Raw genomic sequence first — 27,687 nt, forward strand, 5'->3', positions numbered from 1 at the left:
ATGCAAAGAGATGATGGCTCGAGTGAAAGGTGAAATGATGTACAGTTCAAATTTTAAAATTAGATCTGTGCATCCTGAAATTTGCTCTTTATTTTAATGCCCTTTGGATTACCCCCTTAGTGGACCACCTTTTGCAATATGCTGCTCAAACTGTGGAAAGCTGAGAGCAGTATTAAAAGTCTGCATTGCACTAAGGAAAATATTTTGAGTTGGGCTTGGGATTTTTTTTGTTGATTTTTTTAATTTTGAAAAAGTTAAATACAAAATGGATTGGACCACTCTGGTCCATACTGATAATGCAAAAATGTAATGATTCTGGTTTAGAAAACAGTTTAAATATGGATAGCTTAATCAATTATTATTGATTTAGCTAATACAAAATTTCTTCTAGTGTAGACAGAAATATCAGGTAACCAGGTCCTTGAAAGCTAATACCAACTTTGTTTTCTTTCAGAAATAAAGATTTGAAATAGCTACAGACCAAAAAATTAAAAAGATATTTGTATGTGTTTATAGAATGTCTGATATATTACTTTGTCAATATTTCAGTATTTCGCTCTACTTGGCAATGCTAATATATTATACATGCTGCAGAAGTCTATGTTAGCACCTCACAGTGTTTCTTTTAATTTTTTTCATTTAAATTTAGGGTTCATTTGATCAAAGACAAAGATGGCATAGATGAGTATTTGGCGAAGAATATCAAAGGGTTGTCAAAACAAGAAGCTGCTGCGTAAGTTGGCTTTTTTGATGCATTTTAACATCCATAAGTTTATTGTTTCCTTTGTTTCTAGTAATCATAATCGTTTAAACTTAAAGTTCCCTAGGCCCTACCCTTTTTAGTGGAACTTGGCATTTAAAAATTGAAGTTGATATTAAATAATGATGGCTCATTTCTCCTGATCTTAAACATATCAAAGCATTTAGCTCTTTGGTTTTACTAATTCGTATATTTACCAAAGTATTATATCACATTTGTAACATTATTGTTAAGATTGTGTCAGTAATTATACTTGAAATTGTGCTTCTTTTTTTTTCTTTTTTCTTTTTGTTTTTTTCCTGAGCCTCTGTGAAGTATCTCCTCTGGGGTGGAAGCTTAGTATACAGACATACATGTTCTTGTAATTTTGAATTATTATTTAGCCAAGTCCAAGTGCTGACTTCTGCAGTGAAGCATTTAATACACCATTAGTTATTTAAAAACCCGATGAATGAAAGAAATCTAGATAACTTTTGATTTCTTACAGCTGAGGTATTTACACTTAGAAGTTACAAGAGACTACGATTGACTTATTCTTCTGCAGTCTTTTAACAGATCTGGGGTTCGGCACCATCAAAATTAATGAAAGAATTCTAACAAATCTGAATTGCTGGTTGCTTAAGTGAGATGATTTATTTATTTCAATATTTAAATAATAAAAAGATGCATATACAAGGACTCTAGGCACCTTAACAATTAATATTGCAAGATCACCCTTGCAGCATAAAAACATTCTATCAAACAGACAGGAATTTGACCAGCTAGTTTCTTGCAAAACATGCTTCTTTTCTCCTTCCTAGCCTAAGAATGTATCTGCAAACCTTCCCTAAAAACTTTCAAATGAAAATCTAGAAAATTACCAAATTTGAGTTGAGGGGTAATAACTTTAGCAGTGTCCTAAACCATACCATATAATACTCAGCCAGCAGACACACTTTCCTTTCCTGTGATACATGTCCGATTCATCTTTATTTTTACAGTGGTAACATGATAAAGCTAATAAGCGTTCTGACTGTCGGTACAAAGATTGTAATGTATCTGGTCTGATGATCTAGGAGAGCAATCTGTTTAAAGTAAACTCATACCCCACTTCTTTTATTTGAATTAAGGCTAGGTTCAAAGGTGATGGACTAAAGATTAGTTCATGATGGGATTGGGCAGGACTTCCTCAATATGTCATCCTAGGGTTTGCAAAGTTCAATTTGTTCCTTTGTTTCTGTTGGAGAGACTCTGTTGTCAGAGTTATCTGAGAGAGAGCGCAGCCTGATAGTGACAGAAAAGTGAGTTTGGTGAGGCAGTGGGAGGTGCCATGTTACTGCTCTGTGAGTACACATGGTTGATGTGGGACAGTTACCTTTGATCATGCTGTCATACTAATCGTGCTAGGTGTCATAGCTGGTTTAAATATTCCCTGCTTAAAGAGAAGGAAACTAAGATTGGTCTGTGACTTGGTCGCATTCTGCATGACCTGGACCAACATAAGGAACAGATTCTTCCCGAGCAAATGCTGTGTTGACAGAGGTCCTGTCCCCTGAATTAAGGGTAGTGTAGTCGCTCTGTGAGGGGGGAAGAAGTACCAGACCTCAGGGAGCAAGCAGAGAAATAAGTGCATTCACTTATTGTCACCCTCGTTCCGTACCAGCTATGCAGTGCTGCTGTAGTCATTGTGCTACAACAATTGTTGCAGACTGACTTGCCTTCCCAGTGAGCCGTTTCAGTCTTTAGCCCCAGTGGATTTCCACAGTACACACACCATGCTAGGGACAGAAGTGTTCTCTCTGTGATTACACAGGAAGCCACTGCTATTTTAGGAAGGCCTTAGGGCTTCAAAGTGCATTTTACAGCTCTGATTTGATCAGGCCAGCCTTTTACTGCTATTAAAAAAAAAAACAACCACAAACAAACAAAACAAAAAAAACAACCCAAAAAACCTTCCTATGCAGTTTTTCTTTTTATAACCAAACCCTGAGTCTGAAGGCTGTGGAAAAGGAAACCAGCAAGGAAATCCACAATGAAGTGAGAATTTTACCATCTTCTGCAATACCTACACAAAGTGGGGTGTTTCCTTACTGTTTTGTAATATGCTGTTTTTCAAAGTTCTCAAAGCCTCTTAGAAGGTTAAACTGAAATATCATATGTATTCTGGTTTATTTCTATGGAAATTTTTTAAGTACATCTTTTAAAAGATTATGTTCATGTTCTGTGTATTTAATTATTCTCAGAATTTTAGCTTTTGATAATAGCTCAGCAGTTGCAAAATTTCTATAGTATGTAATTTGCTAATGCTGTTCCATAAACCTGATACAATCATTTGAGAGCAAACAAACTGTAACAAACTAGCAGCTACGCAGTTATAGTAGTACTAGGCTGATATAGTTATAAAAAGCTAAATGCATCAACTGTAATTTTAAACCGATTTATAAAGTAAGGCAATTCCATATCTGTAAATGATCTTACTGAAATCAATGTTATGCTTTGTATGTCTCAGCAGACAACAGACGCTTTTATTAAAAAAAGTGTGAGAAATGGCTTATAATATCCTGTGTAGTTTTCTAAATACTGTTTCCATTCCAGAAGTAGATTATTGCACTTCTTTTATAAAAGGACAGGATATCTTTCTTTTGCCACGTAAATATCTGTACTTTTCTTTAATATGGAGGTTAACTTAATAAGTCAGTCATTGTTTTGTCAAGACAAATTCTTGTAGCCACACTCCTGCTTAGTATTAAACACCCTTTGGGTTTTTTGGTGCATATTAGGCAGATAAAATATTTATTGCCTCCTAAATAAAGGAAAGTATGGGTAGTATCACCTTTATGGAAACAAGCAACATTCTTTAAAGCTGTTCTCTAAAATTGTATCCTTCACAATATTCTTTGAAATTAAGATAAGCTAGTTTGTTCATAGTTGAAGGAAAAAAAGGTTGCAGTTATCCTTCTATTATACAGTACTGTACTCTGTTCCAAACTTAAGCAAATGAGAAGAATTCCTTTACATGTGCTTATGTTACAAATTCCGTGGAAAACTGTGGAGATGTTTTTCATTTTTCTTCTGTGTCATAATTTTTTGTCCCAGGGTGATATGATAGAAGAGGAAGAAAAAACAGTGCTTGAGAAAGATAATATTTTAATTATATTAAAACAGGATATTGCTTTGTTTTTTTCATTGTTTTTGTTTTGTTTGCTTCTCTAAGACTTTAACTTGAAATAAGAAGTGAATGTGGTGCAAGAAGCTGGAAATGGAAAAAAAAGTAAAAGTTACCATTAATGCAGAATGTGACTGCTTTCTTGCCACAGAATTAGGCTTTTCTAAGCTTATGAGGAGGTTGACCGACTCCACTGGCCTTCAGTGTGCTTTCCCTGATACTTTGTCTTCTTGGTCTTGACTCACCAAATCATTAATGGCTCAAAATCAGGTTGCAGTAAAAATTAAAAATTGTCCTTATGACTGATCTCAGAGTCAAAAAGTTCATGATGAACTGTGAAGTAAGGCTCTTCCATCAAGAGGTTGATTCCAGGGTTGAATCTTCAAGTGAGTTTGGAGCCTAGAATGGACCAGAATTTTATATTGTCATTCCTGTTTCCTGGTCTTTTTGCCAGGGCCAGAAAGATCAAGTAACAGTTCTCTCCTCTTCATACAAATGAAAATTGTCCAAAGACAACCATATCATCAAAAAAGAGTTAAAGACTAGAAAGAGAGACCTTGAAATCTTTTTGTTGAGAGGAACAGCTTTTTTTAGTAATAACAAAAAAATACTACATAAGCGATTTTGCTATATGTATTTCTGTGAATGGGATGATGGAGTTCTAACGTCCTCACTCAAGACTCATTGGTAGTCAGATGACATGTAAATTATTATTATACAGAGGTGGTACACGCTGACCTAGATATGCAAAAAATTTGTATTTGTGTTTTCTGTCTTGTGAGTGGTGGATCAGTGTGTTATGGAAAGCTTGATAAATTTGTGTCAGTAAAGACATGCTCTGATATTACTTTTTCAGGCAGGGGACAAAATTTTCTTATAAGCATTCAATCAGATGTTTTTGAGTTATAGTGAGTTGTTCTGCTTAGAATTCACCAGAAGGCTGGTCCACTTCAAGATTATCTGGAACACAAAAAGGCAAATGCTTTCATTCTCAGGTGGCTGTGACCCCCAGAGCAATTGCCAGCCATCTCAGCTAATACTGGGAAGATCAATCATTAAACTACTTTGCAGATTGTATACTGAAAACTGGAATATAATATTTTTGCTTTAGGAGTGATGACTGGTGAATATAGTAGCAATCCTTTGCTTCCATAAACCTTTGTCCTTCTCTGCAAAAAAGAGCCAAGGGGTTTTCACCTAAGTTTAACTCTGATCCAGAGGACTAGGTTAATCACTGGAAATAATCAATGGAAATAATTAGAATAAGTAATTTGATTAGTTGAGCCCCATCTTTTAGGATTCAGACAACTGCTTCAGCATAAGGTGAATTATACCTTTGAAGCACCTATTTCTCTCCATTGCTTATATAGAGAGCTTAGGGTGACCAGCTCAGATGTACATTTACATGTACATGTACATTTACCGCTGAATCCCACTAAAGAACTATTGAATTTTGAAAGCTGTGAAAAGGATCAGGTAGAAGTCTTAGAGAGTTGCATTCACTAATTCCTGAGGCAGCATTTGTACAAGAAGCTGGCAAGTCCAGAACAAAAGTGACCTGGCATTCATTTTAAATCTTCTGTTAGTGCCATCTGATAGAAGATTATTTTTCCATTCTTCAGTAAGAGAATTAAAAGGGACAAATTATTTACTACCCTCCCCGCCAAGTTTCTGCTGTTTTCAGTGTCAGTATCAGCTAGGTAGAGTTAAGGAAAAAAGATGTTGGAAAATTAATGAGGGATTAAGTGTTAGTGCTCAAGATAAGTTTGTGGAAATAAAAGATGTTTTTCCTACTTCCTTACTTCTTCTACCAGTTGATCTCTGAATATTCACCCCCATCTGTCCTCCAAGACTGAAAAGGAGGAAACTTCCTCACCTGATTAGAGGCCGGGATGATCTGGAGAATCCACTGAGGGAGAAGAATGGGGTTTGTGCACTGATGGAGATCAGAAGGCCTAGCTTGAAGGGTGTTTATTCTTTATTTTCATCATAGCCATGATAGACTAGTAAGCCCTACTATTAGACTGTGCTGCTTCTGATCTTGTCCTCTGTTTATATGTTATTTAAATCATGACAGTTTTGGTACTCAATTTGAGATTTACTTGCTTTTCTATTTGTCCTTATTCTAGTCTTTTGCGTTCTTTAAGGAAGCTGAACACAAATAGCTCATTGGGGTTTTGATTAATCCAGACTTTTTAGTAGCTGTCACCTCTACTAAATAAATTAGTAAGGTGATTTCATAGGTGACCTATGAAATCTTTCACTCAACAAATAGATTGGGACCCTTTTTCATTGACAGCTTATCATATTGCCATGTTTTCTTTCTCACAACTTAAAATCTTTACTGGGGCTTCCCAATTTGAACATGCATAATTTAGGCTTGGGAATTTTGTGTTGTAAGGTGGATTTGACCATTTCTGTGCTATGGAGTGAGGCTCTCAAGGGTCAGGGGAGGGGCCCTGTCAAGAATAAGGGTTAGGAAAAATACCTTGTTGGTGTGGGGTTAAGGCAAGGAAGGAGGAGGGGCACCTGCTATTACTAGAAAGCTTGCAAAAGGCAATTTCAGACACAGACAGATAATGTGTAGGTGCAGATTCTGCTTTTCCCTTGTATTTCAGTCCTTGATTACACAGTACTTAATCCTAGTGATGCACTGATCTGAGCTGCTTCCGTTTCTTCGGTGTATAACACTCTGAAGACAAAGGGAGAGAGGAGAGCTCAAGGCAGCTAAAGGAGGACATAGCAGCAAAAAGAGAAAGAAGTAAACTGTTCTTTCCCTTTCATGTTCAGGTCCTACCAAGATTTTGGTCTTCTTGCTGATGTCAATCTTTGGATATGACCTGTGAGCACCTTATGACTCTCTTTGTTCACATTACTCTGGTTGAGAACCGGTGGAATGTTGTATCAACTCATTTACATTTTATGAGGATATTTCTTCACTTTTAAATACTAAAAACTATGGAAAAGGGTAAATCAGAACCAAAGAACTGTATCCTTTCATAGTAAAAGAAATTTTAAATTAAGGCACTCTATCCCAAACTCCCTGCTGATTGTGGAAAGGGAGATGGCACAAGTCATTTATTGAGCTACATGATGAATTTTAGATTTCTTTCACAATATTATTTAAATATGTATTTTTTCTGTCTGAATAATTCCTAACAATCTTGCTTGCCATGACCAGGATTCAGTGTTTATTAAACATCTTTCAAAAAGAGATTTTAGCACTTAGAAGCACACATTTCTTTTGGTCAAATGAACGATCTCTGCAAATTTCGGGCCTGATAAACATATTATTTAGTGTAATTAGGCAGTGATCTAAAGAACTGAACTCTGTGGGAAGTGACTGGTTTGCCTTTCCTAAAGAAACTTCTCTGTGCATTTGTGTAATGTGAAAGGTTTTTCTTGAAAAGGTTAAAAAAAGTTCTAATCAACTTCTGTACATTATGTAGAACTTCATTTTCTAAACTCTGCAAAAGAAAGTTTCATATTTAATGGGAAATCATGAATTATTCCATTTATTATCTACTTCCTCCTTTCAAAGACATGATCTGGATAAAAGGCGGGGTGAATAATTTCAAAAAATACAATACATTTTTAATGGGAAGGTGCAAACTACAGATTCTCATGACTATTAGCAAGTATAGAGGAAACAGAATTTTACTTGCAAAAACTCATCAAACTCTTGCAAAGATAAAATACATGACATACTTTAATAAAGAAGAACACAGTGAGATGAAGTTTTTCTTTTTTTATGTAGCTTGTTGTTTTTACTAAGTTTGGGCTTACGGTTTTCTAGTGCTTTCATTTCTCAATAGTTCAACAATATTTAGTACTGAAGATAATGTACAAGCAATACACAACAGACTTCTATTTTTACAATACTCCATAAAGGTGAAGCATCTCTAACACACACACAGAGTCTGAAATAAAGACAGACAGTCAGATTTGCCTTGGTACAATCATGACTTCCTAATAATTCTCACAGTGAATCCTCCTGAATTGTGTAAAGTCCTCTCTTGCCCTTTCCTCTTAATCTCTGTGTGGTCTATTTGTCCTTAGACTACTGAGTAAGTTCTGTTGGGGACTTGAATGAGATATCACAAACAAAAGCAAAAATGCTGTGGGAATTGTTCATAGCAATAGTATAATAAATGTATAGCCTTGTATAGGGTTTTATGATAATTCATAGCATCAGCTTGAGAAGATACAGAAAGCAAATAATTATGATTATATTTTTCTATAGATAATTTTGCACACTGTGAACGAAACCTGCGGAGAAATTTAATGACTTCTCCGATATCATGCAAGTCAAATGGAAAGGGTTCCAAACTCAGAAGTTTCTGGCTCTCAGTCCATTAGGTCAGCTCTGAAATAAAAGGGGGAAGTTGAGAAATACTTCATTTTGATAAATAATAGTCCATAAAATATGGTTGGAATTACTTTTTGTTAATGAACATAATTAATTTAGAAAGAAAAGCAGAAAGATTAATGAAGATAATGTTTTTTTCTGATTATGCTTGAAATAATCACAGGTGTGTGTGCTCTTGTATGAAGAACATTTTTGTCAGGGTAGCACTTTTATCTTTATTTTTAGTGCTTTCTTTGCATTTATGTTTAGGGACAGAATGTTCCAAAAGTTCATTGCTAAATTTATATTTCCATTTTCTGGGTTAATGAGGATTCTTAATTATTACAGTTCTTACATTCATTTTAAAATACTTTTTCTGTGTCATCCTTTGATGTTTATAATTGATTAATTTTTCATTTTATGTAGTATTAAAGTGGCAGTGTAGCTTTGAACAAAAGGAAGCGAGTTCAATATATGTGTTCTTTGCAGGATCCTACTGACAGGTTATGCATCCACCTTTGCATGATTTAGGTTAAAGTGTGGTTTGACAACAGTCAAAGACTGAGGCAGTAGATGAAAAATACTGCATTACTTATGCTGAAAGTTATTGTACCTATATATATGGTATAAAGTACCCATATATTTATTTTCTGATATACTTTATTTTCATCTTTCTACTAATAGTTCTGCATACATAGCTCCATAAACCTTTCCTTATTTAAAAAAATCTGAATTGTTACAAAAGTCAATTTCAAGTAGATGTTCTTCCCTCTCATGATATGTACAAATTGTCACGCAATATTTTTTATTTACTATTTAGAGTAGGGAATTCTTTTTACAACATTTTGGGGGTTTGGTGGGGTTTATGCTTTTTGTATTAGGACATTAGCTATTTCAACTTTATAATTTGGAATTAAAAAACATGCACCCCACCCCAATATAATTTAATTCTCAGCCTTAGTAATCAAAAATTCTGATGTGTAACCATCTCTTACTACTTAATGGCATTTACTGTGCTTTCATATCTTTCTTTAATGAGATTACTATAGTCTACAATTTAACATATTACCATCCAGTAAATATTTCATTAAAAGAAAAGTATTTAAATGGACAGTCTTTAAACTAGGATTAAAGAGGGCTGTTAAATAGCTTTGTATCAGTAGCAGTATGTGGTGAAAATGTGCTGAGTACCTTGACCAACTGAGGGCTTGACTTACCTAAGTGCTTGTATATGTAAATTTTCGCACTGAACTCGGATACTCAGACGACTTGGATATATCTTCAAGTTAGCTATGTACCTAACTTTGGTGGATTGCAGCCCAGACACATGACAATGTGGATTTCAACAGTGTGAGTACATGGTTTTATACCACTGTAACCTGGATCGTAGCATCGCTGAATGCGATAGTCAAATCTTCAGCTTCCACATTTACCAACTATTTGCATAAGTGCTTTTTGTCTTCAACAATGCCCTGCAGAAGTTTTAACTATATTTTAGGTGTGGGTCACTAACGGTGTTGCAGAACTGTTATGTTTTTTGGCTGTATAACTAAACAATAATTCCTCTTTCGATTCTTAGGCAGAGCAGCCTGAAGTTATAAATTCTTACAGCATGCTTGACTTTTTGGTGTTTTGTACAGAATATTTGTTTTTACTTAATGCATATATTTTTCAAATTTTAGTGGGGGAAATTCTAGTGTCTCCTTGTTTATGCTGTGTGTGTTTGCGTACAGGTTAAACACAAAGTAGCTAAGTATTCACATACTTGATGTAATTTTAATTTTCCTGTAGATTTGTAGACAGGAAATGTGGGGACAGGGAAGTAAAATCTATTTGTTTAAATAAACTTAAGCAAAATATCTTGATTATTTTTTCATAATTTTGTGATCCTTATCTAAGGCATTTATATCAGTCATTGACTTCCCAACTGCAGAAGGAAATCCCAAGTGGGTGAAACCTATTTGAATACAGTTTTAAAAGATTATAATAATTGGTAGAGTAATTATTTCACACTGGAAGTACACTTTAATATTTTATATGCTATCGTTGTTTAATCCATGCCATTTTTGCTTTACAAAATGGAATTGCTGCAGTACACTTGTATTGTAATCAGCAGCTGGCATTAACCTATAGTACTAATTAAATCTTACAACAACTAAAGCTATGAACCCTGATATTAAAAAAAAAAAAAAAAAAAAAAATCTGTCATCTGAAAATAGTAGACTTTTGCACTTACTTTGCTTGTCTGTAATTGACCACACCAGACAGGAGGCATGGAGAATTAAGTTCATGATAAATAATTCTGTTATGCTATACTGACTATTTTGATTATTTCTAACACCAGTACCTGCCTCTTGGCCTTTTAATTTCTTTTTTTCTTTTCTCTCTTTCAGTGTAAAGGATAGAATACAAATAGCCTTGTTGTACAGGATTTTAAGTTAAAGGGAACGTAGAATGGTACTCTCCTGATCTCCCAGCATTGCTTAAGAGTCCTGTAAAAGTACAATACCATAACATAGGAAAGTCCTTGAGATTGCAACAACAGTGTAATTTCATTAGCCTCACTGAAGATTAGTACTTATGATTTCTGCACTGGTAACAGCAGATTAGAATCAGGTTTCTGTGATTCCTCAGCATGACTCTAGATAGTTTTAGAATAGCAATGATAATAATGAAAGAAATCCATACAAGAAAATTATATAAGTAGCTGCATAGTTTAAGAAAAGTAAAATGCCTGTAGCAGTATCCAGGTATGCTTAAAGCACGGTGTTAACAATAGCAGTGCCTTTTCAAGCTCTCAGATCCACATTCAATAAATAGCTGCTTCCACCCATGTGATATTATAGTACATGAAATCATCATCTATAACATGGTACCACTAAAATGACAACTTTAACTTTTGATGGTTATTTGTTTGGTGCTGAAAATTCTTCTGACACATGCCCCCGCGACACACACACAGAAGCGCACAGAATTTTTCAGCACCTCATGCATAAAATACTGCATCAGAGTAACTGCTGATGTAGGACAAATGTGGGATACCCAACCAGATCCACTAAGTGGACCTCATTTCAGTGTTTTACCCAGCCTGTGTAAACAAACATCTAGCAACATCAACAGGGTTTCAGTAATGACGGAGATGAGTGTACAGTCAGAGGAACAGTGGATTCTCCGCATCGTCTGTGTTTGTGTTAAGTATTATGGTTTTCATCTGTTGGATTTCATGGATTAAGAGAAAATAAAACAAATCTCCTTTACATGAAAAACAGATTAATTGGTCTTTTTGTTTTAGCCATAAGTACATAGATATGCTCCGGATTTCATTAAAAAATAATTTGTTTTAAAAAATACATCTGAAATCTTTTTCTCCTAGCATGCACATATGATCATTCAAAGGGGAAAGAGGACTTTAGGTTTCTATTCATATCACGGCTCGATTTCAAAACTGAACACAGCTAACATTACAACGCTGTCTGCTCATTCTAATTCGACTGGTTTAATTGCTTGCAGGCAACTGTGCAGGCAATGTTTGCATGGTTTTGGCCCTGTGCTTTTGTGGCACCGCGTAACGCAAGCCAGGGCCGGCGGCAGCGCAGGAAGCGCAGCCCCGCCGTTCTCCTGCGCGCTGCTCGCAGGGATGCGCGCCCTGCGCTTCATCCGCGCCCGTGCCTGCCTTTGTTCTGCAGCCGTGCCTCGCTGCACCGGCAGCTGCATGATTAACGTGTCCTGGCTGCAGTTTTCCAAGTTTCCAGTAGATGCCCCCAGAGACCATTAAACCTCTTGGACATCGCCAACCAAATGAAAAGCCAGTCTTTTTTCATTTTGCTTCTTGAAGCAACATAATTGTTCAAAGGAAACCTAAAATCGGTGTGGACGCAATGCAGAAAAACAAACTTACTTGTTTAATAATATATCATAATTTATTAGGTAGTAAGGTTCAAAAGGTTTAGTGTAAACCAGTTTATTAACGGAGTAGAAACATACTGTTAACAGTTGGATTTTATAAAATATATCATGTACATTTAATTAGGTATTAGTTTTTGATATTGATATTAGAAATAAAGTAATCTTTGCTTATGTAAAACACGAGATCTTCCGTTTAACCTCTCATTTTACATGCTGTATGACATCATGAAAAGCAGTATGGAAAGGATTTTGAGGACTGAGGATTTACAGTTTATCTCAAGATATCATGAAAAGTTTACTGCTGTCACCTACACTACTCCTCTGTTTGAAAGAACTGTTTATTGGGAAAAAGGACACTGGCATTTTCATCTGGAACTACTTGGATAATTGAAACAATTTCAGAACTCGTTGCAGTGTCAAGCTCTCTTAGGTGTCATGAATACCATTCATCCCTGTAATATCATTCATTTCTAGCCCTGTTTTATTGTTTGTGTGTGATCAGTCACTTGTGGCTTATATATTGCAGAAACTTAAGGAAAAAATAGCACTATTATTTTGAGCTTTGTGTATCTTCTGTTTTTAAATATAACTGAGAGACAACTTTTCTCTTTATGCCTCTAAAATTTGAACGGTTATACAGTAGATAGCTTCATTGCTTGTGAGTTAAAATCCGTTATCTTTGCCTAAGAAGAAAATGTGCTCTGTACCATATGATTACTTCAGCATTATTTCAATTTCTTTATTAATTGGGATGGGATTTATTAAAAGAATATTGACACTAATTTTTAAAACTGACCTATTTTACTGTCTGTTTTGTTTTCCTTTATTGGTTTGCTAATAATGCTGTCTTGTGGGGAAAATGTGCTTTGACTTCAAGTAAAAGTCAAAAGTCAAAAAAATCATTCTACAGGAAATAACATGTTACATGGACACAGTTTTTCTATTTATATGAATATTGGTACTGCGCTCAGTGAGTATGCAGTGAGTGTTAAAAATTAACTGAATGACGTTTGGTTTAGTCACTGTTAAGATCTTTTAGCGGTACTTTCTTGTTTACTTCCAATACATCTAGTGATCTAATGCATGCACACATATACACATATATAGACCACATTATATAAATAAATATGCATGTGTGTGTGTCTGCTATGCAGATTGATATTCCACTGCTCTGGGTTATATTACTGTAGGATTCAGTCCTAGGCCTTTGGAAGTTGGTAGGAATTTTTTACCTATATTCTTCAACTTTCTTAGTTAGATCGAATTTTAAAAGAGAAAAAAGAAAGTATTCCATATACAGAGTAGAGAATACATAGTACGGTATTAACATAATATCTTTACAGTATTTTTAAGCTATATACTGTGCATCTGATATATGACAAATATAGCATATTCTGGCAAATTATAATTTAAATGTTTAAAGATATTTCTCATTTACTTTCCTAAGATAAATGTTGCAAATGTTTTCTGGTACAGAATAGTTACATATTTTCCCTTGTCTGTGTGAACAATGTGTGCTTTTCAATGTCAAAAAACACCTATTTATATAGTAAACATGAATTCAGTACTGTCTAGTCTAAATCATATCAAGGATTTTGTAATATTTTTGTGTTCAGTTCTGCAACTGAAATGTAAAAAATACATGTGAAGGATTAATGTAGTAATTAATAGATTTTAGTTTAATCATATTAAATATGAAATAATGCAGATTGTTTACTTCTTACATCTCACATTATTGTCTATTTCATTGGCATCTAGCTAAGAAGTTTTTTACATCACTTCCATCTTATTAGTGTTGTTAAAGAACTGCAGTAGCCCTTTTTAGGCTAGAAGTGTTAGTCTCATTACGCTATTGTTTAGCATGAGGTCATCTGAATTTATTACATACACTATAAATCTCAGTTTTTAGAATTCCATATTTATTTTAAGGCTGCTCAGAATTTGAAGTTAAATGGATTTTAATCTAAAAAGACAGTCTTGAAAACAGTTTGGAAACTTAATGGAATATACAAAATAAAATTAACACATCTGGGTCCTTGCCGTTTTACTGGGACAAAGGTTTGTTTTCTCACAGTAGATATGTATGCCTGCAAACCTTTACATCTGTACTTTAGTGTTGCAGGCAGTCCCATTGGACTCATCGTTTTCTCCAGGATAGGACACAATGATTGTTTCATGCCACATAAAAGAAATATTTTTATTATTTCCATAAATAATACCTCAAAAGATATATTACCTCTTAAGAATATTTGATTACACAACTTTTTGATATGTATGTCTTATCAGAGTTTATGAATGAGATAACTTTGATATAAATTCAGCATTGCATCATGTGATTTTAAAATTAGGGAGAAATTACCAAACTTTTGCATCAGTAAACCAGTCCCAGCTGAAGTTATATGCTAAACAGAAGCAAGATAATATCTAATGATTATGTTTCTGGCATAGCATTTGTTTGACGTTTTAAACCAAGCCATCATGTCCTACAGCAAAACTATTTAACATATACATTGTTTTGACATGTGGAATGTGCCTCATTTTTCCCTGTGCACTGTTTTAAAGCAAACTAAGATTTCATTGAGTTTTCATGAGCTAATGTAAACATGGGGTTTTTTCCCATCAGTCAGCCTTTTTTACCAATACCAGCTAAAGAATGCCAGTATATTTTTAACATGTTTTCAATATATATATTGGTATTTATTCTTTATTGCCATATTTCCTTCCCTAGGGTATGACATTCGTAATCGTATTTTAGCAGAACGCTTTTTAAGCAGGGGGAAAAAATACCCCTTCCCCGCTGCTGAACTGCAGAGGTCTCTTCTTGAAAGCTCTTTTACGGCTATCCGTACTTCTTTGGTAAGGTGGAGAACAGAACTCAGATTTAAAGGCTTAAAATCTATCTTTCTTATTCCCAGTAACAGGAATTCATACAAGAAGAACATCTGCATAGACATGCTGCGACAGGGTTATCACGAGTCCTTCTCCCAGCTCTTCACTCTGATACAGAAGTGGAATGCCTTGAGGGAGGCTGCAGGGCCTGGGTCAGCCATATGGCAGCAGAAGTCCCTGGAGGAGCAGCCTGATAAGCTGGATCAGCTTTACCACTTCCTGACCAGGGCTGAGGCAGCCCGGCGAGCAGGTAAATGGGGGGATTGTGGGTAGCGGAACAGCGGGAGCCGCAGCCGCGAATGCCTGGGGGAAGCTTCCAAATTGTTTCATGTATGAATTTGAAACGTTACTGCATCTTAGCACATTTCAGCCTTAGTCAACTGAGCTGTGTTTATAGAATAAATGATTAGGAACTGCAGGTATCGGGAGAGGTTTTGTGAAGGGAGAAAAAAAAAGGGAAAAACATGTAGAGTGCGTTATGATATCATCAGAAATGTTTGATGCATTTATAGCTTTGATAACATATCAATTATTTTCTCATAGTTTCCTTATTTATTGTTTTTCTTTCTCTATTGATTTGAGTAGCTGGTTTTGTATTAGAAAAATTTAATAGGTGAAATGCTGTTTCACACAGTAATGGTTTTATAAATCTGATTTTATTAAATACCCTGTCTGCTAACTGTGTTTGGATTTGTGACTGACTTAAAAAGGATTGTGAACATGTCAAATAAAATGCAGCACACAGATGTAACATGCCACCTGTGAATTACTAGATATTAGTGAAGACATAACTCCAAATTACTGTATTTTCTCTATTGCCTACTATTTACTAAGCGCTCATATTTATCACTTCCTTTTACTATAAATAGTAACATAACTTACTCTCTTTCTCCTTTGGAATAATGGTAGGGATGGAGGCAGATAAAGCTCTAACTGCAATCCTGTTTCATGGCTGAGCTGATTTCACTATAGTTGGTTTGTTTCAAGTTGCATTTTGGTCATTACAAATATGAAAATCTACAATAAAGCTTGTGAGTTTGGAACCTAAGCTTTTTGACTGAAATTGAGAAACAGACAACCTCATTTTAAAAAAGAACAACAAAAAACCCCTTTTGGCACTTAAAAAAAAAGTTCATTTAAAATGTCTATTTTATGTTTACTATGAAAGCCAAAAGTTGTGTTTCTTTATTTAATTCATTGTAATTCTAGGCACGAAGTTGAGCCAGCCCATGATCGGAAGGAATCTTCAGATTTGTCTGGAGTATGACTAAAACCTGAATAGGCACCGCTGTACCTTGCAGGAGTACGAGAGAGAAGTTTTGCGCTCAGAGTGCCCTGACAGAAGCATACTGCCAACACTTTGGTGTTCAAAAAGTAGTAGATACGGCTTATCTTGATGGGCCTGCTTCCTGCAGCTGCTTGAGGAGAGCATTTTGCCTTCCTTCAGTGCATGATATTTTTCAGTTACAAACTGATGTGTGACAACAGAGTTGGCAAACATGCTCCCAGAGAGTCAAGGTGCTGCTGACTGTGCAGTTTCTGCCCCTGTGAAAGGCAGGGGCCCCTTCTCTCACTGAACCCAGCATTCATTGTGTGCTGAGTTCTGTACGTCTTTCACCTCTCACAGAGACAAGATACCACCAATTGTCTGGCTGATTGTAGTTTGCCTCTAGGAGAGAATATCTCCCAACTTTGCCTGTTGAAGTTGGTTAAAATTAAAGAAGAGAAAATAATGGCAACGTGCCAATAGAGTTGGCAAGCATCTTTACTGAATTGCCAGATCAAGGTGTAGTTAGTTTTGATTTTTTCACCAGTTTCAATGCAAACCTTTGCACAAATCTCTTGTTTGTTTTAAGTGAGGCTTAAGTCACCTGACACATGAAGGGATGAATCCTAATTCATGTTGCAGGTGTTAGAGCTAGCAGTGCTGTGAAGATAACATATGAATTATACAGCTCATCAAACACTAATTCAGTAGTTCCACTAATCCAGTTACTCTCTGATTCTAATCAAATTGCTTGAGGCTCTGGCTTATGATCTCCTGACAACTCTAGTTGACACCATTTAAGAAGTGTTCAGCAGTTCACCTCAGCTGGAACTTACCATGATGTAGCAGTCACAACAGCAGCTGACCTGCATTTGCTCTTCAGCCACCACAGTTCAAGCTTAAAAGGCTGGAAGTAATATTTGGGGCTGCAAACCATGAGAGTTTGACAGTGTGGCTGATGTCACTAATATTAGGCTGGCTGAAAGTTTACCTGTCTCAGGTATGCTCTTCTGAGCTAACAGTCATGTTGAAGAAGAGATAGCAGGTATAAATTATGGGGAAAAAAAATCTTCGTGACTTGTAAGTTTTAATGAATTTAAACTTCATGAAGGGATTGGTTTTGAACATGAAGTGGTAAGTGGAAAACCAAACTTCACTTACTATGTCAGTAAATAATTTTCTTATTTGTTATTTGATTTTTCTCACCTGATATTATTGTATCATGGAGTGTTGCTGTCTTAATTGTGAGTATGTTAGAACTGCTGCTCCTAAGTTTAGAGTTTTATCGTTGTTACCATAGTGCACAGAGAAAGCTAGGTATTCATTCACTTTCCATATTTATTGGTGGAATATGTTAATCTTCTCATTTTTTTGATAGTTTGTAGTTATAGGACACGATAATGCTGAACATAAATTGTTTGCTTGAACAGAATCAGTGCCATCTATCACAATGTAGAGGCTGGTATCAAAGAGCAATTATCTTCTTTACTGTTAGGTTTGAAAATAGTGACTTTTTTTTTTACCAGCATTACATTGTACAGACCGTTTACCTTTACATACACTGATGAATGTTCTCTCTGTTTTCATTTTTAGTGGAACGTTTTGATTGAACTTCAAATCATACTGGAGTCTTTTTTTTTAAATTTTCTGTTACCAATATTATACTGTGTGCAAAGAAAATATCTTTTGTTCTGTCCAGCTTAATCTCATTGTCATTGTATTTGAATACCTCCCAAGTATTTAAAAATAGAGAGCTAGGATTAATCCTTGCAGCTTCTCAGAAAAATAGCTGACAGAGTTATTTTGCCCTATGTACAGCATTATCCCAAAAATGGTGGCAGAAATATTGTCAATACTTGACTGCATTCCTATTTGGTCTTTTTTGATGCAAATAATGTAAATATTTCTGACTTCAAAATTTAGTTGTTTCTAATTATTCCTTGATCTTCCTTCATTATCATGGACTAATCTCTCTTTTTACTAGTTCTGGTCTCAGTAGCTTAAAAAAAAAAGGAGATAGTTTAGCTGTTTAAATATGTATATGTCATGGTTTAACCCCACCCGGCAACTAAGCACCATGCAGCTGCTTGCTCACTCCCCCCACAATGGGATGGGGGAGAGAATCGGAAGGGTAAAAGTGAGAAAACTCGTGGGTTGAGATAAAGGCAATTTAATAGGTAAAGCAAAAGCCGCACGCGCAAGCAAAGCAAAACAAGGAATTCATTCACTACTTCCCATCGGCAGGCAGGTGTTCAGCCATCTCCAGGAAAGCAGGGCTCCATCACACATAATGGTTACTTGGGAAGACAAACACCGTTACTCTGAGCATCCCCCCCTGCCTTCTTCTTCCCCCAGCTTTATATACTGAGCATGACGTCATACAGTATGGAATATCCCTTTGGTCAGCGGGGGTCAGCTGTCCCAGCTGTGTCCCCTCCCAACTTCTTGTGCCCCCCCAGCCTACTCGCTGGTGGGGTGGGGTGAGAAGCAGAAGAGGCCTTGACTCTGTGTAAGCACTGCTCAGCAACAATGAAAACATCCCTGTGTTATCAACACTGTTTTCAGCACAAGTCCAAAACACAGCCTCATACTAGCTGCTATGAAGAAAATTAACTCTACCCCAGCCAAAACCAACACATTATACTTGTATGGTTTTTTACAGAAGAATGCAGGATAAATGCCAAAGCAACGTATCTACATAGCTCAGCATTTGATGTATACAGTTACTTCTTGGCATATGTATGAAAATGTTGGGGTTTTTTTCAAAGAGAGAGTTATATTTTGAGGCCATGGAATGGCTTGCCCGATTGCCTGCTTGCCTGCCTGATTGTACTGTTCAGTGCAATTTCACTTAAAGGTATAATTGTCCTTGAAAGGTATAATACAGAGCTGGCAGGTGGTTGTTGCTATCCCTTTGAAGAGCCATAGCTCCCTAGCCCCTACTCAGTACTGTTCTGCGAGTTAGCGGGAGGGAGAGTTTGAAGCTGCAGTCCATCCTTGTCAGACATTGAGGGTTGCTAACTAAATATCCTTTGGCTGCTGACACCCTGTGAACAAATTATGACCATAGCCTACAGATGTTGTAGGCCTGAATAGAATAGAATACTTTTTGTCCATTTTGTCTGTCTAAGACTCAGACAAAATTTGACTATTTCTATGTGTTTGGGTGGGTCATGGGGAAGAAGTAGGAACAAAGGAAATTCAGCTAAGAAGTCTTTTACTTATATTTTGGAATTTTTGAGTAGCACCCAGTGTAATGTGTACCTGGGAGAACAGTTCATTTTAATTATAATGTTGCTGTTCCTCAGATAAAAATATTTAAAAGTGAAATTAAAACCTGTAAGCTGGTATTTGCACAGTTTACCGTATGAATGTAACTGATTCTTTAAATCACTACGTGGCTGCTACAGTCTGTCTTATTGTTTTCAAATGCATTGCTAATTTACTTGTTGGGTCTGTATGCTAAGCCACTTCTTCGAATCATCTCATCGAAGTATTGTGTAGCTACTTTTATTTATTTAGTTAGCACTGAGCCTACCAGAAGGATGATTGATAGGATGCAGATCATTCTGTAAAGCATCAATCGCGTGTTTTAGGCTGAGGCCGGCCTCTCAGTGATAGCGTGCCAAATTTGTTTTTTGTCAAATTAGAGGTCACCTGTCCCAGTATTATTTCAGGAGGGCTTGAAAAATGTTGCTCTTCAGATTACATCTGAATTACGTATTAAATGTAGGCTTAAACCCTAACTGAATCCTTACCTAGGACTAGCAGAGGCCTTGAAGAGCTCATATGACCAGTGCTTGCTAGAGTGAGCTGGTTTACTTGTATTGTACAAGTTGAAGAGGATGCAAGGCAAGTTACAGCTCAAGAACAATTAAAGGGGGAGATGTCTCAGCCATTGGCCCTACTTTGCCAGAGCAGGGGAGCAAAACCGGGGAAAATGCCACAGTTCAGTGGCTGCAATGTGTATTGAGCAGTCAGCACTGCAGTGGCAGATCACTGTGTTCACTGTGCCAAAGCCAATGCACGGAGCCTATACTCGGGTATGAACATGTCTTCAAAGGGCAAGACACTGCTTATTAGTTGGTTATTGGGGCAGCTGGTGGAGAGTAGGAGTTAAGACCTGGAAGCTGTTGCCTTTCTCAGATTCCATCTGCTCCTGGTTCCTGACCCTATGCAACTTTTGTGATATGCTGTTTGCTAAATTCTGAATCTGTGCATGTGCTCCAGGCTGCTGACCCTTGTTCTAGAGAATATCAGACACACAGGATTAGAGGGAAGTGCTAACTTGTCTCTTTTTTCCTCACTTCAGTATAGAGAAAACTTTTGACAGTATGAGTTATCATTTGTTGTTGTTGTAAAACATGACTTTTCATAAAGTATATGAAGAAAGCATGAGTATTTGATGTGTTTCCACTGGAAAATCTTTCTTTGTCTGAGGTACTTAAGGTTAAAAACAGAGTTTAGCATTTTACGGTGGAAAGCTTTTCTATAAGATTTCACACTTACGCCTTAGAATCATAGAATCATAGAATCATTAAGGTTGGAAAAGACCTCTAAGATCATCAAGTCCAACCGTTAACCCAACACCACCATGCCCATTAAACCATGTCCCTAAGCGCCTCATCTACACGTCTTTTAAATACTTCCAGGGATGGTGACTCCACCACTCCCCTGGGCAGCCTGTTCCAAGGCCTGACCACTCTTTCAGTAAAGAAGTTTTCCCTAATGTCCAGTCTAAACCTCCCCTGGCGCAACTTGAGGCCATTTCCTCTCATCCTATCGCTAGTTACTTGGGAGAAGAGACCAACCCCCACCTCGCTACAACCTCCTTTCAGGTAGTTGTAGAGCGCGATGAGGTCTCCCCTGAGCCTCCTCTTCTCCAGGCTAAACAGCCCCAGTTCCCTCAGCCGCTCCTCATAAGACTTGTTCTCTAGCCCCTTCACCTTCAGCTTCGTTGCCCTTCTCTGGACACGCTCCAGCACCTCAGTGTCCTTAGTGTCCTCAGTGTCCTTAGGCTGGGCTAGAAACATTGTGATAACCATATTACCCATGCTATTTTAGAAAAAAAATGGAAGAGGTTATGCATTAAAAAAGAAAAAGGATAAACATACCAAAACGTCTTTTAATATTTGCTTGGAGGAGGCAAAGTTTTGTTAGGTTTTGGGGGAATGGGGAAAGGAACACTGCTTTATTTTCTAAGCAGGTTTGCCTCCTCTACTTAATATTGTATCTCAGGAAAAAACGCAGCGGTTGCTAGAGACCAATGGAGGAGTTTATTATTTTTGTAATTATCTTACAAAAAGTGAAGTGATTCTGACCAGGAAAGAAACCAAGCCTTCTCAAAATATAGCTAATTGTAGAACTACCATTGACTTCAACAGAAGCAGCATTTCTTAGAAAATTTCAGTAGTGTGTTTTCATTGCAATGGCTTCAAGCCCTCCTTTAGCATCCCAGATTACCAGTTAATTGCCTTATATCATTATCATTAGATAGCTTTATCCTCACTTGGCAAAATTATATCCTGACCATTTCCGTGGTATCTTTGTATAGATTGTACTGTCATTGAATATATTCCCCTTATGTACTCAGCAGTGTTGGGAGGGGTGTGCTCTGTGTACACCCTGCCTTATGATACCTAAGAAACAGAGGCTCTGCCTGAAACTTGATGGTGTCAGCACGCTACCCCAACAGCAACCTTTCTTCATTTGTGTGTCAGTTTAGCTTAGTTTCTATATGGCCTTCATCTGGCAGGAACAAATGACTGACTGGTGGTTTTCCGAGTGGAAAATATTGAGACATAAATGGATGTTGAAAAATTTCTTTCCGATACCTGTATTTTAAAAATGAGTACAAGTTCTATTTTCCATTAACAAGAACAACAGCCTCTTTCTTTTCTTCTTCAAGGAAAATACCAAGCCAGGATCTCTTCATGATGTTGTTTTCATCTGTTCTCTAAAGACCATTTCTGTACTTCTTTTCCTTTCTTCCACTACATCATGTCATGAAGGAGATCATACAGATGTGGCAGCAGTTGTACTTAAATCACACTATTATGGCTTGCAGATCATCTATATGTTTCTTTTCTCTCATCTTAGCTCTGTTGGGATTGTCATGCTCAAACTCCACCTCAGTATCCCTGTGCATTGCACTACTTAGTAGTTGTCTAGCTGCACACAACAAACATGCAGACCGTGGATTTGAATGATCCTCTGTTCCATGCACACCTTTGCTTGCCAAGGGAACAGTTCCTGAGAAGAGCCCAGGAACAAACGAAGATGTTGTTCAGTGGGCCCAACCAGGGACTATGGCTTGAGCATAACAAGGGGAGATCCTACCTGACAGTTGAGAAGCACTTGAAGAGATGCTGATGCAGAGCAGGAAATACTATATGTGTTTAATATATGGGGTTTAACGTTTAAGCTCAAGTTGAAGGGATTTTTTTAAAATCTCTGTTTAACAAAAAGATCTCAGTGAGACTTGATAGGGATACTTTCCTTTTTTGCATAGACACCCAATTTCAAAGTTGTTTTCCATTGCAAAGGACAATGGAAATAAAATATTTTGACAAGTTCAGATCAAACAAAATGAAATAAGTCCATTTTCTGTCATTTGTATTCTGTGACAAAAACATTAAAAAAAATTAAAATATTATAAAACAAATGCTGCAACATAGCATGACTTTTAATTTGTTTTCTGCTTAATTTTTGTGAAATATTACTGCCTTTAATTTGGTAATTTGGCGTTGAAAAAAATGTTCTGTGGATAATTGCCCATAAGATATGTTCTTAGCCCTGCTTCACATTTTCAATTAAGTCCAAAACTGTGAACTATCAGGCCTCACCATCTGCTCCATCAAGTTCTGTTTGTTCTGTGTAGCTGCCTTTTTGGGTAGATGTTCATCTTTACAGTGTTCTCGCAATCCTGCGACTTAAATGTTCTGGAAGACCTGGATTTAGCTTCCAATGTTTTATGAAATTAATGTAATTTTTGAAAGATCAATGGGATCAGCCTTTGAACCTTTGTCTATGTGCTTTCTTAATTGTTTCTTATTTAAAACCAGGAATTCGTCTTACAGCAACCATTTTACAATCGTTTGTGTGATTCAAACTTCTCTTTCTGTTCATTCGGTATCACATTCCAGTGCTGTCGTTCCCTCTCTGATTAAGTGGTGCAGATAATTTTTTTTTTATCAACAGATACATAAAGACGACTTGTCTACACGTATTCTATTATCAGTTGTAGAGAACTTACTATACACAATCAGAGAGGTCAAAGCTTTAATGACTGAACTACCTATGGGAGATTTTATGGAAGAGAGTATTTACCTATTCTAATATTTTTCTTCTTGTGGGGAGGTAAAAGTTCACTTTTACGAAGTCTGACATGATACCTTTACCGCTGTCAGAATAATCTCAATGGATTTCTTGATTTGTAAATCAGACTTTGAATCCAGAAGACAATACGGCTTTTAAAAGTCTATCTTTTGGGGTTTATTTTATGACCAGCATATCTGGTCAGCCACTGTCCAAGACAATTACAGAGAAATGGTTGTCTTTGTGCACTTCTCATTGTTATTCACCAGCAGGATAGTCATCAGAGGGTCACATTAAAGTTCATTCAATCAAAGCTGTGGCAGTAGCAATAGTCTGCCTCAGGTCAGTTCCATCTCTTGAGATTTGTAGGGCACTACCTGAAGTTATTTGCATAGCATTTTTATGTAGCATATTTATGTAGCATTAGTTCCTTGATACTTTGTAGCGAAGATTTCAAAGGCAACAAATCTGTATCTAGTGTTCTACCTCAATCCAATTATCTTTCCCCTTACTGTGTTATTGTAAACATTTGTATGTATCCTCTGGTATCTTCTAAGTTCATTTTCACTTAGCTGTAATCTATATATGATGTGCATTGTTATCTTTACATTAGTGATTATAATTAGGTTTTGTATTTCTCTGTTCATGTGGGTTTTTGTTTATGTACTTGTAATTGTCATGGGAACCTCTGCCTTTTACTTTTGAGATAATCTTTAGAAGTGTTCCCTTGTGCTGCAATAGATGTTTAAGTTGGGATGAGATAAATCACAGCCAAGAAGTATCTGCTTTTCTTCATTGAAAGTAAAGGGATCCTAGATAACCCATACCTATATCTAAATTGGTTAGTTTGGATGAATCCCAACTATGTCTTGACTTTTTTACCTATACATATGTTTAAATGTGCTTACATATATATTTTTATATATATATCTATGCATACATGTGTGCACACACACAGATAGGTAGGTATATCTTTATGAAGCCCAAACCAGTTCTGTTACTTCCATTCCAGTATCATTTGCAGAGATTTTTATGAGGCTATTGTACCAAAATAGTCTTAATTTCTAATGTATGAATAAGTTTTATATGATGTACACTCCTGGATATTCTGAAGAAGAGGTACCTAAGAGGTACTTTTTCAGCCTTGAGGGGGGACAAAAGGCATGAAAACTCACAGCCATGAAGAATGTTCTGATTAGGAATACATGAAGTCTATATATTGATAATTATTCCTCTCAAAGCCAAATTTTTAAACTTAAGCAGAAGTTTTGGCATGTTTTGGTATCAAACCTTAGATACAAATGATGAGATGATAATCTAGATATAATTTCTGGGGTATTTCTGTTATAGAATCATAGAATCATTAAGGCTGGAAAAGACCTCTAAGATCATCAAGTCCAACCGTCAACCCAACACCACCATGCCCACTAAACCATGTCCCTATGGTGATTCCCCTATGTCCCCTATGGTGATTCTAAAGAGATTGTGAAACATTCTAATTTCTTGGAAGGGGTGTTATCTTATTTAAATTACTAGAAATGGAAATGTGTGTAGCACAAATTGGTTCAAAAATCATAATTTTATATATTTTAATGGGAATTATTAAAAAGGTAGAAATATGAGGTACCACTTCATGGAGGAAAAAATCTGAGAAAATAAATAGGAAAGCAAAATAATAAATAAAAAAGCAAAAGCAAGAAAAAAGTATTGTTTACCATCAAAGAAGAGGAATGAATTTATAAATCAAACGACAAAACTAGAGAGTGTTCAAGAACGGGGAAAAGACATTTCAGCTTGATTTCAGAAAATTTCAAGCAGGGAAAATTCAAGCAATGTTCTCCAAAATGGCCAAGATAGATAAAAATGGAGGAGAAACAAATACTAGATAAACCTCTTGAAGACTGCAGACATGATTAGGTGGTAACAGGATTCTTTCAGAAGACAGAATAAAATTTTTTCTGTGTTGTGCAATACATTGAAGAGCTTTATTAAGATGTTCTGAAGTCAAAGAACTTAGTCATGACAACAGACAGAACGAGAGATTTAGATTACTTCCTATTGGGCCATACGTAATTTGTCATTTTTAATTTTGAGACAGAACATACTAGAGATGAAGCTGAGGAAACACTCTCTTGTGTGGTTTAGTGATGCGTGGCTGCTGTTTGTTCCAAACAATGCAAGTGACTCACATAGATGATTGAATTTACAGTTGAGAAATTAGTCCTTTTTGAAAGTTGGATTTTCCCCAATTCTTCCTGCAGATAACAAAAGAAGAGAATTTAACTTCATCTTTTGATCAGAGTGTTTTGATATGGTATCATAGTTTTAAAACACTTAAAGATCTGGATTTTGAGTGAGATCTTGCCTGTATTGAATTCAGGTTTTTTCCCTGGTTGATTTCTGTGTGGTGCTCCATACCCAGGCATAAGAGGGGTTTTTTCTTTTTTTTCCCTCTTTTCTCTCTTTGTTGAGCAAAGCTTACAAATTGCAGAACTCCAGAAAGCAAAGCAGTTCTGTTCACACATCTAGCTTAACCAAACAGTTTCTTACCTGCTGCAAGACTTGTGGTTCTTAACTCCTTCTTTACCCAACTACATGAAAATTCTTTTAAGAACTGGCTGTTTGGCTTACACTAATTTAGCAGCCGCAAACACAGCAGGTAGCCAACCAAAACTGCAGTGGAATTTTAGCTAATTATTCCCATTCACATCTGACATGAGCAGAGTTTGGAAAGAAAATTCATTTAGTTTAGCCAGCGATAAATTTAGCTGTGAAACATAGAGGTTCATGCTGTACTTTATTATCTCATAGATTCTTCAACATCATGTAGGGAATATATATTTCAAATCCCCCTTAGGGAGAAGCTGTATGATAAGAGTTGTCAGGTAAGTTTTACATCTTTACTCCAAATTAATATAGTTTTGGAATAATCCAAAGAGGATTTTTTGTGGATTTTTTTTTTAAAGGTGCTCTAATTCTGTAGAAGCTCTCATTCTGTAATTTTAAATTGTGAATAATGTATTTGTTGATAATTTTGTAATGCTACTTAGATTTGGGACTTGCAGTGTTTTTATAAATTTTAGGGATAGTGTGTGTTCATTTAGCTGTCTGAGATGACAAAGAGTGGGAACTAAATGTGGGGTTTTTTTTTTTTCTTCAGATCATAAAGGAGATCTGTGACTTTGAGTCTTCCCTGCTTTCCACATTTGTTCTGAGAGCTAAATCTTGGTGAACTGTCTTTTTCAGGGCAAGGTGTAAAATTTCAATTTGTCCTTAATTTCTAGGAGTGATAAGGTACTAAAAATGGGAATATACATGAAAACTCAAAGCCTTTCTTGTTAGTCTTACTTTGAACATTTAAAATGGTATGAATTAATGGATTGTGTTTGCAGAGTGTTTTATGTGGTTCTTTATCTCCATCACCGCAGTTGGTACCTTAAACCTGTTTTGAGAGCTCTTGGTGCCTTTTCAGGTCTCAGTGGCTCAGACAAATGCTTCTCCAGCAGTGACTGTGTGCTTTTTTTGCTCACTCTAGCTTCTCTCTTTTGACTAGCCAATGTCTTATCCAGGTTTTGCATGTTTTATTGAACTGAATTTTGGTTTTGCATACAGAAATGAGAGCAATTTATTGTGGTTTTACTAAAATAAGTTTTAAATTCTGCCTAACTTGTAAGTTATTTTCCCCTTATCATATTTCTTTCAGTAGACATGTAGGAGAACTTGGTGGTCTTTGAGTGGTGGAAATATAAATTGCTCTTCATTTTCATTATATGGTTATTGCTGTAATAGGTAAGATTTCTGAAAGCTGATGATAATCTAACATTTTGATTGTAATTTTTGTTTTTAAAGGGCACTACGAGAAGGTGTACGATAACCAGCTTAACTTGGCCTACTGTTTCAATGACCCTGAGGACAAATGGTTAAGTAATTACTTTTATGAGCAATGCTTTAACACGGCTCAACTAATAAAAATTGACGGTGGGAAAAGAGAGGCACAAGCACATGCAAATATGGGCCTCATCAATGAGGAACAAGGTAAGTCACTGAGATCATAA

The 27,687-nt window shown here is 36.2% G+C and overlaps 1 protein-coding gene across 1 annotated transcript; it reads left to right on the plus strand.

The window, feature by feature from the left end:
• On the plus strand, positions 1 to 27,687 carry TTC29 (tetratricopeptide repeat domain 29). Its single transcript, XM_009583019.1, has 4 exons — positions 1 to 29; positions 650 to 733; positions 15,075 to 15,298; positions 27,482 to 27,687. The coding sequence occupies exons 1-4, from the start codon at positions 1 to 3 to the stop codon at positions 27,685 to 27,687; spliced, it is 543 nt and encodes a 180-aa protein (XP_009581314.1).

The sequence above is a fragment of the Fulmarus glacialis genome, unplaced genomic scaffold (assembly GCF_000690835.1).
Source record: "Fulmarus glacialis isolate BGI_N327 unplaced genomic scaffold, ASM69083v1 scaffold40518, whole genome shotgun sequence".
NCBI lineage: Eukaryota > Metazoa > Chordata > Aves > Procellariiformes > Procellariidae > Fulmarus > Fulmarus glacialis.

Coding starts and splice junctions, on each gene's coding strand:
- TTC29 (XM_009583019.1), top strand. CDS start 1: ATGCAAAGAGATGATGGCTCGAGTGAAAG. Junction 30..649: donor GATGATGGCTCGAGTGAAAG/GTGAAATGATGT, acceptor ATTTAAATTTAG/GGTTCATTTGATCAAAGACA. Junction 15,299..27,481: donor TGAGGCAGCCCGGCGAGCAG/GTAAATGGGGGG, acceptor TTGTTTTTAAAG/GGCACTACGAGAAGGTGTAC.